This window comes from Theropithecus gelada, chromosome 4 (genome assembly GCF_003255815.1).
Source record: "Theropithecus gelada isolate Dixy chromosome 4, Tgel_1.0, whole genome shotgun sequence".
Taxonomy (NCBI): domain Eukaryota; kingdom Metazoa; phylum Chordata; class Mammalia; order Primates; family Cercopithecidae; genus Theropithecus; species Theropithecus gelada.
The window spans coordinates 79,233,334-79,251,807 of NC_037671.1; the positions used below are offsets into that span (position 1 = coordinate 79,233,334).

At 33.1% G+C, this 18,474-nt stretch overlaps 1 protein-coding gene across 1 annotated transcript in view; it reads left to right on the top strand.

Annotated features, from left to right (window-relative positions):
- The window catches only part of BCKDHB (branched chain keto acid dehydrogenase E1 subunit beta), a 265,669-nt gene that overhangs the window by 184,166 nt on the left and 63,029 nt on the right, over positions 1–18,474 (top strand). Inside the window, exon 9 of the mRNA XM_025383681.1 lies at positions 5,636–5,722. Within this exon, the coding sequence (XP_025239466.1) occupies positions 5,636–5,722 (87 nt within the window). The remainder of the gene's footprint in view (positions 1–5,635; positions 5,723–18,474) is intronic.

An 18,474-nucleotide genomic window follows, 5' to 3' on the forward strand; every position in this document is an offset into this window, starting at 1 on the left:
TTTGCTTATTTTTCAGCTCTTTATGCAATTGTCTTTGTGCTCTGCTTGTTCCTTTTTGTAGTTTTTCCACATGGGTGGTAAAGCCCTGACAATTTAGTTTTTCTTGGTTTACACTTTCCTACAGTACTAAAATATGTGTAACCCCCTCACTAACATCTTAGCCAAAATGGAGTTTTCAGGACTTTCTCTGAAACTCAGGACTGTTTTTTTATTGTTGTTTAGCATTGGCATTTCTCCAGTGGAATATCAGCCAGTCATGTGTGGAGGAGGTCATGCTGATTAACAAATGACTAGGCATATATTAATACATTTGTTAACCTGTGATTAACTGTGAGGTTTTTCTGGCTAACTTGTTACATGCTCTTGGCTACAAAACAAGAAAACATCTCAAAAAATGCGTCTAATTCATTTGCATTGATACTTGAAGTTCATCAATATCCTATCCTTAATGATTCTAAATTGTATAAATAATATGTTCTTGATTAACGAAGTATATGTGCTATGATTTTACCATTAGTTGTACTTACACGTTTGCATTACATATATGAGGTTCTCTTGATTTCAGAAGGAACTGATACAGACCAGCTTTGGTGTTTCTTTTGCTTTCAATTAGCTTTATATTCAGATGGAAAATATTAAAAGGGCTATAAGTTGCCTATCCAAAACGTTGCTTTTTTTTTTTTTTTTTTTTAACCTTATCAGCAGACAGAATAGGCTGCTGTACTTGGTGTAGGTAAGGTTGAATTGTCTGTATGGAAACAATCTTGCTATAGATTTTGAGGAAAAAATAAAATAAAAAATATAGATAGATGATAAACGTTTTGCTTTTCAAATGTCAGTGTTGTACTTTTAGGCATATGGAAACTTTATGGTTTGCCTATCTGTATCAGTTCTCCTAGAATGACAACTTAACAGTTTTCCTGGTTGGACTGTGTTAAAATCTTGAAAGGCTATATACACTAAAACATATGTCTAATGTTTGGGCAGCCAAAGTCTGTGCAATCATTTTAACCGAGTATAACTTAGCAGCTCTCTTATTACCACAAATATCTTATTGTTAAAACTACATTAAAATATCATCAATTTGGAGCCTGCTACTTCATAATTAAATTGTTCTGGGATGTGGTCAAGTATATACTTCTGAACTACCTTAAAAATGGATTGTGCTAAGAATGCAATAGCATAAATAAATTAAAAGAGGACATGCATAATAAAGTTAAACAATTTGTTTTAATAGAGTTTTTTTTTTTTTTTTTTTTTTTTTTTGAGACGGAGTCTCGCTCTGTCACCCAGGCTGGAGTGCAGTGGCCGGATCTCAGCTCACTGCAAGCTCCGCCTCCCGGGTTCACGCCATTCTCCTGCCTCAGCCTCCCCAGTAGCTGGGACTACAGGCGCCTGCCACCTCGCCCGGCTAAGTTTTTGTATTTTTAGTAGAGACGGGGTTTCACTGTGTTAGCCAGAATGGTCTCGATCTCCTGACCTCGTGATCCGCCCGTCTCGGCCTCCCAAAGTGCTGGGATTACAGGCTTGAGCCACCGCGCCCGGCCCCCTTAATAGAGTTTTTATCTAATTAACTTTTCTTGAGTGTCTACAATGTTCAGAGCACTGTGCTAGACATTCTGCATAGGTTAATTTATGGCCATTCATAAAGACGTTTGGGTAGAAAGAATATGGATAATGGGGAAAAGTCATGGAGTGGCCAAACAAGAAACAAGTTCAGGGTTGCAGCAGAACAGGGATGCCTTGATATATCTGCCTTTGGCAATGCCATGTGTACAGGGTTGGGATTCTGATTGCTCCTATTGTGATAGTGTGGCACTAATGCTCTGTTGGACGGAATGACTGAAGTGGTGAGAAAACTGCGAGCTTTTCAGAACTGTTTTTAATGCTTTTTTGACAAATCTTTTAGAACAAATCTTTTGTTCCTTTGCAGGGAACAAAGTCCTTTTGTTTTGTAGCAGAGGACAAGGAGTGTCCTGAGTTATTCAGAGTCCTGATCTTCAATTGGCTTAGCTCTCTCTGATGCCATTTGTCACCCGTAACTCATTGGTGCTCCATCTGCCATAGGCTGGAATCCAGGAATAGTACTTAGTGGTAAAAAATTGGAGAAGTAGATACTTGCAAATCCAGCCTTACGTGATCTTTCCTGGCTTTGATAGGTTCAGCTTTCACCCCGAAAAGTTGTTTAAACACTTTTAATTTGTTTCAAGTGATGAAATGAATTTATCTCAGAAGAAAATTTAAAAACCTTAAAATTTATTTTCTTTGGAAGAAAATATTTTTAGAATAATTATTAGTATTGTATTTACAATTATTTATCTTAAAAAGGTTAATGGCCATCTCCATTGAAATATACTTTATTAATTTTTACTAAGTACATCAAAATGCTAAATGTGGTTAGGGGAATTTCTTGACAGTTACATATTATTTTGGCTAGATATGTGAACATTAAAAGCCTGTTAAAGGGGACAAAAATATGTACTTTAATCAGAATATCTAATTAAAATAGAAAGAATAGAAAGAGTAACATTTTCTTGTTTTGTAGATTTATAAAGATCTCATTTTCACTATACTAACAGTGTTAATAATTTCCAAAGCAGTATAGAAAAGCAATCTTCAGGAATTTTATCAAATTAAAATTGTGAATGATAAAAAGCATATAACAAATTTCTACTACACCTCACAAAATGATTGAACTATTTTCAGACAGTTCAATATATGCTAATTGAATGTGTCTGAAAATATCAGTCTTCTAAATTTTTGCATTTTCAGAATTTTGACATAATACATTTTAATACTTTTAGACATTGGCAATGATTTTTAAGAAGCAAAAATGAATCTTAAGTGCTTTCCAAATTAAGTGAAGTAATTAAATGTAAAATACTCAGCTCAGAGCCTAGCACATAGCAATTTTTGTGACAATCATTGTTTATGATTGTGATTGTTACTTCTGGCTCTTCTCTTCTTGCTGCACTATTTTTGTTCCACTTGTTTGTAGACAAGTGGCAATTTCCACAAATTTAAAGTGTGATTACTTTTATTGTATTTTTCCTCTAGTTCTTGGTGTTTTAGAAATTTCTGGAATTATTTCCATATCTGTCAGCATAACTCCTCATCTGAGAACACACAATTTTTGTAATGCACATGCAGAGGTGTTGAAGAACTTGAACTTGTCTGATGCCAATAATTTATTGCTCATTTTGTCGAGTATCTCACGGCTTTGAGGGCCAAGTGATGAGCTGGATATGGTCCTGACCTGGAGCAGATCACACAGAGTGGGATGGGAAGACTGGCTCCCTGCGTTGTTAGTGTGCCTGTTTGCTGCTGGAGTTTGGATCTCAGGATTCCCTTGCTTCTGAAGCTAGTTCTAAGATATCACAAAAACATTATTATGTTTTTTGAGAAGATTATAACTACAAAATAACATGTATTTTTAAATCTTTGGCACTAATTCAAGGGCTTTCCCTTTATTTTTATTTATTTTAGACTTACTAGAATACTGTCAGTGATCTAGACATGCATAAAGCAAAAAGTAAAACTCTCTTTCCTACATTTCCTTGACTGGCATTGCTCGGGAAGAACAAATTTTGGAATGAAGGTTTCCGGACTGTTTATACATGTTGGCTAGATGTACTTGTTGAAAAGATATGTTGCTTGGTGTGCTCACTGCTGTGATGGTGGTTTTTCACAAAATGTAAGATTATGTTGTCCTGCAACTTGCTCATTTTGCCAGTTAATTTGTCATGGGTTTCTTTACATGTCCTGAGTCTTTTTCATGGCTGCATATTACTCTACTATGCTGATGCATATTGGTCTATTTAGTCATTGCTTTGCTGAGGAGCACTCAGTAGGGCTCCAAATTTTATCTACTTACAAATCATGTTGAATCAACCTCAAAGGTTGGAAGCTTTTGTACTTGGTCATCTGTGCTTGATTTCACCACTCTGTGGCCATCTGCATAGGCCACCTGCCCTGGTTGCTTGTTTGCTTTCAGGGATTACTCTAAAGGTTGTCATTTGATTTTGGATAGGCCTGATCTCAGACAAAAAGGACCGATTTGGTTGTGTAGGGTTTTAGGGTAACAACATTTTTATAGAAGTTTCTAATTTCTAGCTGCTCAAAATTTAAGATGTGCCAGATAGCTTGGATGGATTTTGGCTGTCATCCTTAGATACTTTTATGTTGGCCGAATTCTGAGTTTCAGAGCTATAAGAATGGTCTGATTCAGAGGTTGCAGTGAGCCAACATGGTGCCACTGCAGTCCAGCCTGAACAACAGAGTGAGACTCCATCTCAAAAAAAAAAAAAAAAAAAAAAAAAAGAATGATCTGATTGTCAAATCTTTTTTTTTTTTTTCTTCTTCTTTATTCTTAAAGTTAGGACATCTTTTAGAAAACCCTTTGAAAATACATATGTTGTTTTGTGATTGTGGAATATTTTTGTCTTTTTATATTTTTGTACGTTGAAATTTAATTTGTGACTCTTACAAATGGCATAATCAATCACAGTCATAGAAAGCCAAATACAAATATCCTAAGGTTAGCATTTCACTGGAGTGTGAATGGTGTTCATTAAGGTGTTCATGAAATTTTATGTTCTTCAGTCACTATTTACCTAGTAGATATGGTAACTTATTTTTGTCATGGCTACTGGCCATATCTTGGGGTTTAACATATGCTAGCTGAAACTGCTGCATACTTTGTAAATTCTGAACTATAATTGCCTAGAATGAATGAAATCTTTTATTTCAATACATATTTTTGCTTGAAAGATTTCATTTTATATTTATGAAATAGTAACAGATTTTATTAAAGGTGATCTTAAATTGTTAGAAATCTAAAGACAAAACTGACGTTTCTCTTTGGTACCGTGATAATTTTTCAACATATTTTAAGCAATAACCTGCTGTTGATTTCAATAGTTTTTACCTGCCAGCACAGCTGGCATCCTGCTATGATATCATTGTTATACTTTTTTATTTAATATTGTACAGAGTATATCATGCACAGTGTGGACAACCACATTGAACAACTCTTGAGAATACATACTAATTTAATTGTTTGTGACATTTTACCCCTAAAATAGAGTGTGATCATCAACCAGATTTTAGAGCACATTAACGGAGGGGATTTACTTTTGCAGGTATTTCTTACTGCCAAATTTTTCCTTTGCTATAGCTTTCACATACTTATTTTTGTGTTTTCCTTTTCCATAAAACAGTATTTCTTAAGGTTATTGTTATTTATAGCAAACATGCCCCAAAATGAATAAAAAAAACTTTCGCTCTTTAACATGAAGAAAAATATTGACATTGAAATATGAACTATAGCAATTCAGTTTATAACACAAATATGTCTTACAATAATGAGTATGCATTTTTAATTGCATATATAGAATTACAAATCTCATTTTTCTTTTCTACTGGGATTATAAACCATATTGAAAAAACTTTTACAGTACAAAAATCAGATGACCTGTCAAAAGCGAATTGTAACTTATTGGCATACAATTTAATTACTGATTTTTACACTATTTATTGAATGTATATAATTTACTTTTATTACTGAGTTAAAACTACCATCATATACATAAAATAGATATTCTTTTTAACAACAAGTTTTCCTTTTCTCTTTCAGTCTGTGATCAAAACAGGGCGACTGCTAATCAGTCACGAGGCTCCCTTGACAGGCGGTTTTGCATCGGAAATCAGCTCTACAGTTCAGGTAGGGTAATTCTTGGAACTGATTTCAATGCTTGTGCAATTGCATATGCCAATTCCAGAAGAAAATAAATTACTTATCACAATATATGAAAGCATACACTTTATAGAAATGTAGTGCATGCTTTCATATACTGTGATAAGTAAATTTTTTTTTTCATTTTTATTCCGACCACACTTTCTGTTTGTTAGTTAATGGTCTAATTAATCTTCTAGAACAGATATCTTAAAATAGTAAAAGCTGAAAAATTTTTTATGGGAAGAAAGTTTGGAAGGAGTCTTCTAAATTAACTTTGCTTGTATTTGCTAGGTTAACAGAAAAAGAAAAATCTTTTTAATTTTTATCTATTCCCATTCCCTGTTTATATGACTTGAGGTTGTTATGGGATTGGTTGATTGTGAAATTGATCTTAGATTTTTCACAGCCTTCACGTTCTAAAAATGAATCTCTCAAAAGTCAATAATTTAAAGTTAATAAGTAATTTAAAAAATTACTTATAAGTAATTTAAAAAATTACTTANTTTAAAGTTAATAAGTAATTTAAAAAATTACTTATAAGTAATTTAAAAAATTACTTATTTTAGTTATTCAAATTATGCTCTGGTATTGGAAATGCTTTAGTAATTGTTTTAAAAATTATCTTTTTTTAAAAAAAAGCTCATTAGGATGCCGCATATCAGGAAAAAGTTTTGTACACCTCTTTCTGGCAAGTTTTACCTAAAACCTGTATTCAAATTTATATCATAGACATGTATAAGATAATTTAAGGTAGTTTCATTCTTCCTAATTTTTAAATTGAAAATTAAGTGGCCATATTTGAAATGGAAGGTGCATATATTTTAAATTCAGAATATCTTAGCAGTTTGGAAACACTTTACTTCTCTTTACTGGTGTGAAGGTGTTTTAATTATTAAGATACACGAATAGCGAATTCCTTTAAGAGTATATGTCTTACTACATTGTTATAGAATTATGATGTGTGGATATTGGTGAGTTGTTAGTTTTAGATGTTTAATCAGTAAACAATGATTTTTGCCAATGAAATATCTTAAGTGCTAATTGCAAAATTACAAGTATTTGTAAATTAGATGAACCCAATTTAAACATAAATGTTTTAAAAACTAGATCAAAGTAATCCATAATTATGTCTCAAAAACAAAATTATATTTACAATTTATATATAGTCACTGATAATAAGAAAAGCAAATATTTGAGTTTTGTAGATTTGTTGTTTTCCTAGTTACTATATCAATTAAAATTTAAAACATACTGATTATTATTATATAACATGAGTATCTAGTATTTATTGTGTATTTTATACATTGAGTAGCATAATAAAAAGATTAGGGCAATCATTTCAAGCCAGAGGCAAAACTGGAAAAAGAAACTGGATTTTCTGACTTGCACTTAATATGTAGTGTACTAAACCATTTGAAAGGATAGTGGCTGTTGCTAATTGAAACTTTGATAGCCTTGTTGTATTTTGTTCACTGCTTATTGATATCTCAAAAGTTTCATTTGCCTATAATTAAAAAGGAAAACAAGTAGAACATAGTTGGAATTAGATACTATAACTCCTCTTGTGAAGTTTACTTTCCCTAAGTGTGCTTTTAAAATTTGATCTCTGTAAGTTATTGGTAGACTACAATTTAATACAGCATTTTTTAGACTGAAATGGAATTAGAAAGATAATCTAATCTAGTGTCTCTTGGTCTTAAATAATATGTGGTCTTATGTTAATGGAAAATGTCTCTCACGCCCCAAGAATACATTGGTGAATCCCAGTTTGAGAAATAGTATATTAAGAATTAAACATAGTCACTATAACTAACATAAAATATCATAAACATAATATCAAAATAAGATCCTGAAATTATGTGATAATAATCAGTTGCAAAAATTGTCAGTGAGATTATCAGAATATAATCATATTTATATAATAATATGAAAACACCAAAACAAAACATCTTGTAACTCTCTCAGACTCCCAGGAATGTGTTCATAGATCCTCGGGTGTCCATAGTCTATAGACTGAGAAATATTGATCTAAACCAACTGTATTCTTTTTACAGATGAGTGTCATCCCTAGTGTTTGTGACTTACCCATTTTATAAAGACAGTGGAATATCTGGGATTAGACAGGACCCTTGAATAAATGTTAAGTGTGTGCACATGCACTCTTTATTCAAAATCCCTTGCCTTCCATGAGGATGATAATAGAAGTTTTGGACCCGTTATAAAATGTTCTGTTGTTCATGGTAAAATTATTCACCAGCTAACCGCAGAATGACTTAAGACAATAGTGTAATATTTGATGGAGGAATTATATTTAATATTTTGGGTAATTTGAGTTTGGATTTATTAATATGAGAAATTTGAAATGGACACAGTGTTTTTGCTTAATTCAGATTTTATTTGCACAAATAGAAAGTATAGAAGATGAATTTTAGTAAAGTTTAATGAGCCATGATATCTCTAAATGTTTGCCTCTTACGGCTTTTATCTAATGATAAAGAAGATTAGAAAAAAAACTGGACACTTGAAATTTTTTTTTCTTTTTCATTGATAATTTTTCCATATAATTTTGAGTAATCTGAGTAATAAAATATACTTTTCAGTAAATCTTTCATGCAGATGTTCAACTATGCAATATGCTGTATTGAGCTTCCTCTCTATGGAAAGCCTTGTTCCATATTATAAGTGAAACCTGTATCAAATTACCAATGCCTTGGGTTGTTTAAACTGAAATCACCTAAGTTTGAGGTACAATTGCTTTCACCACTTAGCATGATTCATATTTCTCTATTTCTTTTTGGGGATATGTAAGGTTAAAAAAGATAAAACAGGGTTAAGATATTGAAAGCCAACTTTCTGGGACGGGAGAGAAAATGTACACGGACGACTTTTTCATTGTTGTCTTGGAAAAGATGTTTTAAATCATGGATGAGAATGATGTGTAAATTTGAGTACTTTTGATTAAAATATGAAGTTATTGTTGTTTCAACAAATGCAAGTTTTATGTCAAAGCAAATGAAAAAAAAGTTTGCTCCACAGGCGATTTTTGATAGAAGATATCTGTAGCTTTTTAAAAGCTCATGGTTAATACTACAAAATTGCTTTTGAAGTATTTTAAGAGAATGGATATTAATAGTAAAATTCTTGTTTTTAAATACATTAAAATCTGAAAGCACCTGAAAATATGAACTATGCTGTTTTATTCAAAGTTTAAGTTACTACCTAGATTAAAATAAAAAATATTGAAGAGAATACAGCACTATGGAGAGTATTCTTTTAAGTTTATAATTGATATTTTTAGATAGAAAAATTGTATTATGCTGTATAAAATTAAATATCAAATAAAGGAACCTTCTTTATAAGAAGTAGTATTGGCATTACTGTTTAAAGCTTATTTTAGTGTACAGATCAAATATGAAAATAATAAATATAAGATGGAGTCATAATTTATTTACAAAACTCTGGTTTATGGCAGATGACTCTTTCATTGTGCAAGGAATTCAGTGCCCACATCTTAGGTTTGTTTCATGACTGCTACTTTTTTTGTAAGCCTATTTATTTTACTATTTTACAGAAATTTATTTTTAACAGTCTTAATTTGAAATAATGGTAAACTCACAGAAGTGATTAGAAGACTACTTTATATTGATTAGACATGTTTTTTAAACTTATTTATTTAAAGTTTCTTCATAAAACTTATATATAGAGAGAGAAATAAATGATTATAAAAATAAAAACAGTGCATCTAATCTACCAAGTGCTTTATATTTCTATTGGATTTAATTTGGAAATTACCTGGAAGGCAGAACAAACTGAGGTCTGGTATATTTGGCCCTGCTCTGGGGAAGATTTCTTGGTCAGTCATCTAAAGCTTCACTCTCTCTTCTTATCTAATCTTACATTCCCATCTGTTCTCACTTTAGGGTATGGGAACTTTTTCATTCTTTTCTTTTACTTGACACATACTGTAATTTAAAATGCTTCTTTTAGGGAGTCATGAATTGTGCACCCTAATTTGTGGAAAAGTGCAATGACTATAGAGTTTAGCTAATTCATTGTTCTTTTTATTGTGTATTTTAAGCAAAGATTTTATTGTTTCAGAAAATTATATGAATTAATTTTATTTGATGCTTGTATTCTTCAGCTTTATGTAACCACAGATTTTTTTTAAGAAAGCCTTTAGTGTACAAAAGTATTAACCTCATCCATTTTAATATCCCCCAAATTATATATTCTAGAATGTAATGTTCAACATAGCTATTATTTATTTAAATATTAAGACCAAATAATTTATGACATTTTGGCTGGTTTAAATAGAGTAAATTTTTTTAAGAATTGCAAATCAGCCTTTATTATTAATTTCCAACACACCTCCATAATGAAAAAACAAATCCTGAGTCTGATAAGAGTTGTGTGATAATTTTTTTTAAAGTTATTGTTTTTTTCTCCTGCTTTGGATTCAGTGCTTAAAAAGAGTGCCAAAAATTTTAGGGATGTGGTTGGCTTAAAGATTCGAGTTTTTTTTTTTTTTTTTTTTTTTTTTTAAATCACATGGAAGCAATAAGTCTGCAATAAAGAGTCCAATTGGAGAGGATGGTAAGTTTCCATACCACTGTTACATCCTTTCTGTGCGGTCTCTTTTTTTAGCATAAGAACTCAGAAATTGTGGATACCACACGTATATTTTTTAAGATTATTAGATTCTAATACTTTCAAAGGATTTTTATAGGGCCTTCTCAAATCATTATGTCAAAGAAAAGTTTCAATAACTTTCAAGTTAAAGGAATTTTTGCTTTTCTTAGTGTTTCATGTTAGGATAGTTTATAGAGAAGAATTTTTTCTTACAAACTTATTACTACTAAATTTCCAAGCACTCTGTTTAAAGATATCAATCTGAAAAGAGGGGGAAAGGTCCTATATGGTCTTGAATTTTTACCATTGTGGAAAACATGTTTAATTAAAATTGCCATGCTGATAAATTGTCATCAGAAAAAACTATCAGATTAGTAATTTGATAAGTAGTTTACTGCAATTTTATAATCTCAATTAACAAAAAATTTACCAGTGATACAAAACTTTTCCTAATAGCAACAGATAAAACAATCAGAAGTATACTTCTATACTAAAAGATGAAGCCAGAGCATCAGAAAAACAGTTTAATGTGGAGTGTTTGGATATAGGATGGCATTTTAAAATTGCAGTTTCTTCCTGAAGCCTGTTTGGTATTCTGTAAACAGCTTCTGTGACCACAGATAGCATCCAAAGTCTAAATCACTCGGGGCATGTATTGTGGATTGGGCTGCTTCATTACTGTTTGTAGTTAAATCCATGTTATATTCTGTTGGTTCTCCTCCTTGCCCTAACCACACCTGGTCTCCTTTCATGTCATCTTCTCCTTTGCTTGTAAATGTAGCCAAGTTTCCACTACCAACCTTTTCCCCATTCTTTTTTTTGAGATGGAGTCTCTGTCTGTCGCCCAGGCTGGAGTGCAATGGCACGATCTCGACTCACTGCAACCTCTGCCTCCCGGATTCAAGCAATTCCCTGTGTCAGCCTCCTGAGTAGCTGGGATTACAGGCACCTGCCACTATGTCCAGTTAATTTTTGTATTTTTAGTAGAGACGGGTTTTTACCATCTTGGCCAAGCTGGTCTTGAACTCATGACCTTGTGATCCACCCACCTTGACCTCCCAAAGTGCCTTTCCCTATTCTTTCCTGGGATATCTCAACCACTTGCATGGTTACTCGTGAAACCTTCAAATTTGAAACTTTTGAGATTTGACCTACTGTTGAGCTTTAGACCCCAAATTCCAACATTATGCTTATTTTGATAGAGATAAAAAAAATTTGTGTAATAAAATGATTTATCTGGAAAAATTTGAATGTGAAACAATGAGAAAAGATAGGCATATACACATGGTTATTTGCTAGTTTATGGAAATCAGCTTATATAAAAATGAACTCTATTTTTCTTCAACTTTTTCTGGACCTCTTAAACTGTCTTTTTTGGGGATTTTTTGTTTGTTTGTTTGTTTGAGACAGAGTCTTGCTGTGGCTCCATCACCCAGGCTGGAGTGCAGTGGTGCGATCTCGGCTCACTGCAACCTTTGCCTCCTGGGTTCAAGTGATTCTCCTGCCTCAGCCTCCCAAGTAGCTGTGATTACAGGCACCTGCCACCACGTCCAGCTAATTTTTTTTGTATTTTTAGTTTCACCATGTTGGTCAGGCTGGTCTCGAACTCCTGACCTCAAGTGATTCTCCCGCCTCTTCCTACCAAAGTGCTGGGATTACAGGCGTGAGCCACTGGACCCATCCTAAACTGTCTCCTTATCTTTGTCTCTAGCTGCTCACCTCTTGTCTAATTACTATTCATTATTTTCTTAAAACACATATCGAATTTTGTCCATTGTCTGTTTGAAAACATCCAATGGATCCTCATTGAGTATAGCAAAAAAATCTTTATGTCTACATTCAAGATCCTGATCTACCCAAACCAGTCTTCCAGTGTTATTTCTCACATCCCTTTTTGACTCCAGTACGCTGATCACACTGGCCTACTAGCTATTTCCTGAATGAAAATTATTTCTTATAACCATCCTTTATTAAGTATTCTGGGGATAGCCTTAATATGGGTGTTTCTTCCAAGAATTGTTGTCCTTGTTTTAGAAACACTTAGAGTCTATTAGAAGAAGGAGATGATAAACAGGTAATTATAGTACATGTTAGAAGGAAATATTCAGAGAACTATAGGATTATAAAATACTTGCTCATTTAACCCAGATGTGGCAGCTAAGTTAACCCGTGAAGGACAAGTATGAACTTGGGAGTGAAAGTAGGTGGGTATTTTGGGCAGAATGAATTATATGAATAAGGAATCAGGCAAAGGATTTGCTATTGAAGGAATTAAAGTGGTTTTGTGTGGTTGAAGACTAGCATGTGAGTCTGTAGCGTAAGTTAAGGGTTGACAAGTAGGTAGGAATTAGATCCTAAATAATCTTAAATATTAAAGAATTTGTTTTTGTGTGGAGGAAATAGATATGACAGAGTAAAGCCAGCTCACATAGATGTAACTTCCAGTTTTCTCATATAATATATATAAAATATACCTTATGGAGTTCTTGGCAAATAGGAAGTAGCAGGAGCTGAAAATATTACTATCATTATTTAAGGCAAAGGAATATAAGTGAAGAATTTTAAGCAGGAGATTAATATAGATTTAAAAGTTAGAAAAACTCTTAGGTAGTTGTGTAGAGGATACACTGGGGAGGATTGAGAGAGGAAGTGATGGAGAATTGTTAAAAAGCTAGTCACAGACTGCAAAACAACGTTTTGGTCAACAGTGGACCAAAGATGTTGGTCCCATGAGATCATAGTGGAGCATAATTAGAAACCTGATAATATGGTGCTTGATGTGAACATTGCAGATCAAGTATGGGAAATGATTGATATTCAGTGCGGGTTCTGGGATATTTGGTTTTCCATGTGAAAAAATATGTATATAAATAAAAATATATATACCATCTAGGTTTGTGAAAGTATAGTCTGTGATGTTTGTGCAACCACAAAATTGTTTAATGCATTTCTCAGAATGTATTCCTGTCCTTGTGACTCATTACTGTATGTGATTAAACTAGGTGAGATTTGACTGTCTTCTACACCAAGGACATGGGAGTAGGTTAGAGAAAGGTGAATTTTTCAGATAGGAGAGAGAATCTGAATGAAAGACTTGCTGACTGACAGATAGGAGTGGGGCAGGGACTGAAGTGGATGATGGAGAGGCAGACAGAAGTCCAGAGTAAAGCATAGCTTGATTTTTAGGTTGGATGATTTTTGAATAGAGGTGCAGTTTCACTGAGATGGAGAATATCATTGGATAACAGGTTTATGCTTGTGTGTGTGTGTAAGATAATGAGTGCATTTAGGATTTGTATCAGAAATGGGGATGAAAATGTGTTTCTGGAGTTCAGGAGAGGATCTAAGGTGTAGGAAATGGGTGAGGATTCATTCTCTTATACTGATACACTGATGGCTGGAGTTCATGGCTGTAGATAGGGCCACATAGGAAGAGATAATCTTAAGAAGGGAAAGTTTCTGAAGCAGAAGCCACCTGGGTTGAAGAAGAAGCCACACCAACATTTAAGAGAAAGAAAGGAAGTTATGAAGCAGAGTGAGACGGAGTGGCTACAGAAAAGGAAGGGAGTAGGAGAGCGCCATTACAGAAGACAAGTGTGGAAGAGTTTGACAATAGCATATATGGCCAAGAATATTAAATGCTTCCAGAATGTAAGTCAGCTGAAGACTAACAGTCCTATCTTGCATGTAGCAACTGGAAGACACCGGTGACTGATGAAAACAGAAGGGTGGCCGGGAGGCCAGATAGCATTTAGACTGGTGAGTGAGTAAATAGTGAAGACTTGAAGCAATGAATATAGACTACCATTTCAAGAAACTTGACTTTCAAGGAAAGGAAGGGAATGAAGTAATTAGAGCTAGGTTTGATCTCTTAATGCTATTCACTTGGCATAGAATGCCATTCCTTCAATTTGCAGTCCTCCCTGGCAGCCTCCTTGTCTTCTCCCTCTTCTCCCCACCCCTCTCCCTGTCCTCATTTTCTCCCTTCCCCTCCAAACCATCTAGCAGTCGGATTTAAACATCTGTCAAACCTGACCTCTTTTTTCAATTTTCCTGATAAACTCTAAATGAACTTAGAAAAAGAAAAGAAAACCACTAAACCTAAAAGGAAAAGGTAGAGAATAACTTATATTGGGATGGGTAAGACATTTTTAATCAGAAAGTTAAAAGGCAACAGACTCAATCATACTGTCACAGAGAAATATATTTGCATAAAATGGAAATTTTGTAGGGCAAAAACAAGCATGATTTTAAAAACAATGACAGATGAGAACATGTTGTAACACATGACAGAAAACTAACATGTGTACTCTATTAAGCATTCTTAAATGTCAGTATGGAAATTAATAGGACCTTTATTTAAAGGGTCAGAAACAGATTAGTTTTATAACTATTTATAGCCAGCAAACATGAAAAAATATGCCACTTATTATTGATAAAATCCTAATTTTAAAAATGAAATATTGTTACCTGTAAGAGTGGGACTGCTTAAAAATGAATTATTTTCTGCTGAGATGATGCAGAAAGTGAATGTATTAATAGAAGTTGATTCACTTTTCCAGGATATCAGATTGAGAATGTATATCAAGACTCTTCAAAGTGTAGATATCCTTTGACTCAGGAATTCTAGGAATCCTCACTTAGGAATTAAACACAAAAATATGTATTATTCTCAGTGTTGTTCGTTTTATAGGAAAATATGGGACACATTATTAATGACAACAACAGGAATATATTTTAATAAGTTATGATTTATCCACTTGATGAATGTTATGGATTTATCAAAATCATTAAAAGAGTAGTTGATAACATTGTAATATTTGTATGAATAAAATAGTAAATGAAAACTCACCTGTATGCAAACCTACAGGTACTTGCTCAATGTTATGAAAAGAAAAAACAAAACTTTATGTATACATACATCTAGGCATAGGGAAAGAAACTTGCACTGTAAGTCTTTTATTGATTTATATTTTCTAATTGTTTCTTCATTTTTATGTACATACATATCAATTTTTTAATAATTAAAAGCTTGATTATATGTAGATGTTTCTCTCACATGGCATGGTTATTCTTTTAAATCTTCCTAGTTGTTTTAAATTAAAAAACCCATTTTGCTTATAAAGTTATTTTGCAAAGATTTCATATTATTTTATTTTGACATAATTCCTTAATCATGTGCATTTGAGGTTTTGGGATTTACCATTCATAGTGATGGTGGTTACTTACTCAGAATTGTGATGTGGGATGATTTTAAAACCAATGCCACCTCACCGCATAAGGTTTGGTTTTAGTGTCTGTCTTCTACAGGTATGGCATATTTTGATTCATTGCTTTTATTACACAAGTGAAATCAGCATTGTATTGGGGTATTCAGATTATTTAATTTTTCTGTATTAATCAGTTAATGGTACTGAGACTGACATTACTAGCATGTAACTAATACTAACATTGGGTTCATTGCTTATTTTCCATCCCTCTTTTTGGTATTAAATTTATCATGAATTGCCATCATTCTTTTTGAAGTCTTTCTGGATTTAAGCCAGTCAGAAAAAAGATCATATTTCGTCTCCCTGAATAATAAGTGCCCCAGTTTCTCTCATGCAATTCTTAGTATTTCTGTAGTCATAGGTAGTCCCCCTTGAATTCAAAGGTGCATTCATACCAAGCTCCTCTACTCTTTCTCTGTTGTCACCTCAGTAAGCTAAGACATTTATATTTACATATTTACCAACGAAGTTTCGTAGACTGAATGGACTATTAATTAATAAAATAGATTCTCTGAAGGAAAGCATTACTTTATTTAAAAAGTTACGATGATTTCTATGACTTGGTCCCTTTTAGTTGTTTTTTTAGTACCTTAAAAGTTGTAGTTTCCATTCAGTGCAGTGATCCTTGAAAATATGGTTGTATCCTCAAAGAAAATTATAGTGGATTTAAAATATTTTGTTTTCTTATTTGGAATGAAATGATTGTATTTCAGTATGTATATTTTAAAATGTACAGCCTTATCTTCAAAATTGTCTAACTACAATAAGGTTTTTTATAATTTTATACATGAAAGACAGCAGATACTGTATCCATAACCTGGCTGACTCTCTTGGCCACCTTGTAAAACATTTTAAGCCAAATTGAAGACACATGTTAAATTTGCCAAGAAATGTTAGCCATGTTTTGTCAGCGTTGCATTCACAATCAGTAACGGGATGGGTCTGCCTCCTGGAGACAGAACTAAATTTCTCATTTTGTCATGCCCTTTGTAGGCAGTAATGTTGGTGATGTTGATAGCCCATTTTGGTTTGGTAATTTAGGGTAATTAAACTTACAGATCAAATTAGTTTGTGTTTTGTTATGAGGGCCATTATCTATTTTCATGGATGAGTTCACAGCTCACCAAAATATAGTCGAGTTTAAAATAGACATTAAAATAGAGATTCACTACTGCTAATGCATTTTCTCCTCAATTTGAAGTTAAACACTTGTGAAAATTAAGACAAGTTAAAAGCAGCACTTACTGCAAAAAATTAGCAGTTGAAAACGAAGGTCATAAGCAAAAATCACCTAATTGATAATTGTTTTAATTTTTCAAATCTATCAATATTAATGTGAGTCTTCAAGACACCTGAAAATTTGCATTTGATTGGAAAATCTTGAATGTTTGATCATTTTCTTTCAAGTTAACTTAAAGAAGTGACTTTATTTTTACTTCTTGATTCATTTGAAGAGACATACTTTTTTGTTTTAATCCTTTAGAGGATCAGATAATGGCATTTGCTGTTTAAGACAGTTTATATTTCAGATGGCACAGAGTCTATTTTTCTTTATCAAAATTATTAGCTGAAAAATATATAATTCATGACTATTCTTTAAAGGAGATCTAAATATTTATGTTTTTAAAAATGCCTTGAGGTGACTAACATTTCTAAACCTACATTTGTATCATCCACATTTGTAATTGTGCCTGCCATTGCTTAAAACAAGTCCTCGTTATTTCCTATCTTTTGATAGGATTAGTTTGCTCTCTTAATTGTAACACCTTTTCATTTCTTTTCTGGATTGATTTAAATTCTGGGCTTCAAAAAGCAATAGTATAAAATAGTCACCATGCCTGTATTATTGGGTGCTTTCAGAACCACTCAGACAATGTTTTCTCTGAGATAGCCTGTATTTTTAAGTGTTGCATTTTTCTTCTCGTTCTACTAGTCTCTTTTTTATTTTTATTATTTTATTTATTTATTTATTTATTTATTTATTTATTTATTTATTTATTTTTTTGAGACGGAGTCTCGCTCTGTCGCCCAGGCTGGAGTGCAGTGGCGGGATCTCAGCTCACTGCAAGCTCCGCCTCCCGGGTTCACGCCATTCTCCTGCCTCAGCCTCCAGAGTAGCTGGGACTACAGACGCCCGCCACCTCGCCCGGCTAGTTTTTTGTATTTTTTAGTAGAGACGGGGTTTCACCGGGTTAGCCAGGATGGTCTCGATCTCCTGACCTTGTGATCCGCCCGTCTCGGCCTCCCAAAGTGCTGGGATTACAGGCTTGAGCCACCGCGCCCGGCCTAGTCTCTTTTTTAATAGCAATGGTTAACTCTAATTTATATTAGCAGTTAAAAAAAATTGAAACTTAATCTTGCCTTTTCAGCTCATTACTGAAGAATCTCCTGCCTCTGCACTCTGACACAAAATTTATGCTTTATTTTTTAACCATGAACTTTTCTGGGCATAGATTTCTACCTAAGTGTGCATGGCTGAACAACTTGAGTGTATTTTGTGAGTAATATTCCAACATCACACAATTCTAAATTTTATTAAAACCAGCTTTTCTGTGGCAGATCCAATGCACAGTTCAAGTACATTAAATAGTACTTGATAAAATACTTGATAAAATAGTCTTCTAATATGATGGAATGCCTAATTATGTATTCTGTTATCAATTTACCTAATAAATGAAATGCAGTTTACATTTTAATAAAACCTATGTACTTTATAAAAATAGGACCTTTACTAACCTACACATATCCTGAGTCATGAGAGCCACAGTAGCATGGGTAAATCCTCCCGGTAGTAAGCATGGATACCCTTATATCTGTTCAGAGAACCACGATATCTTT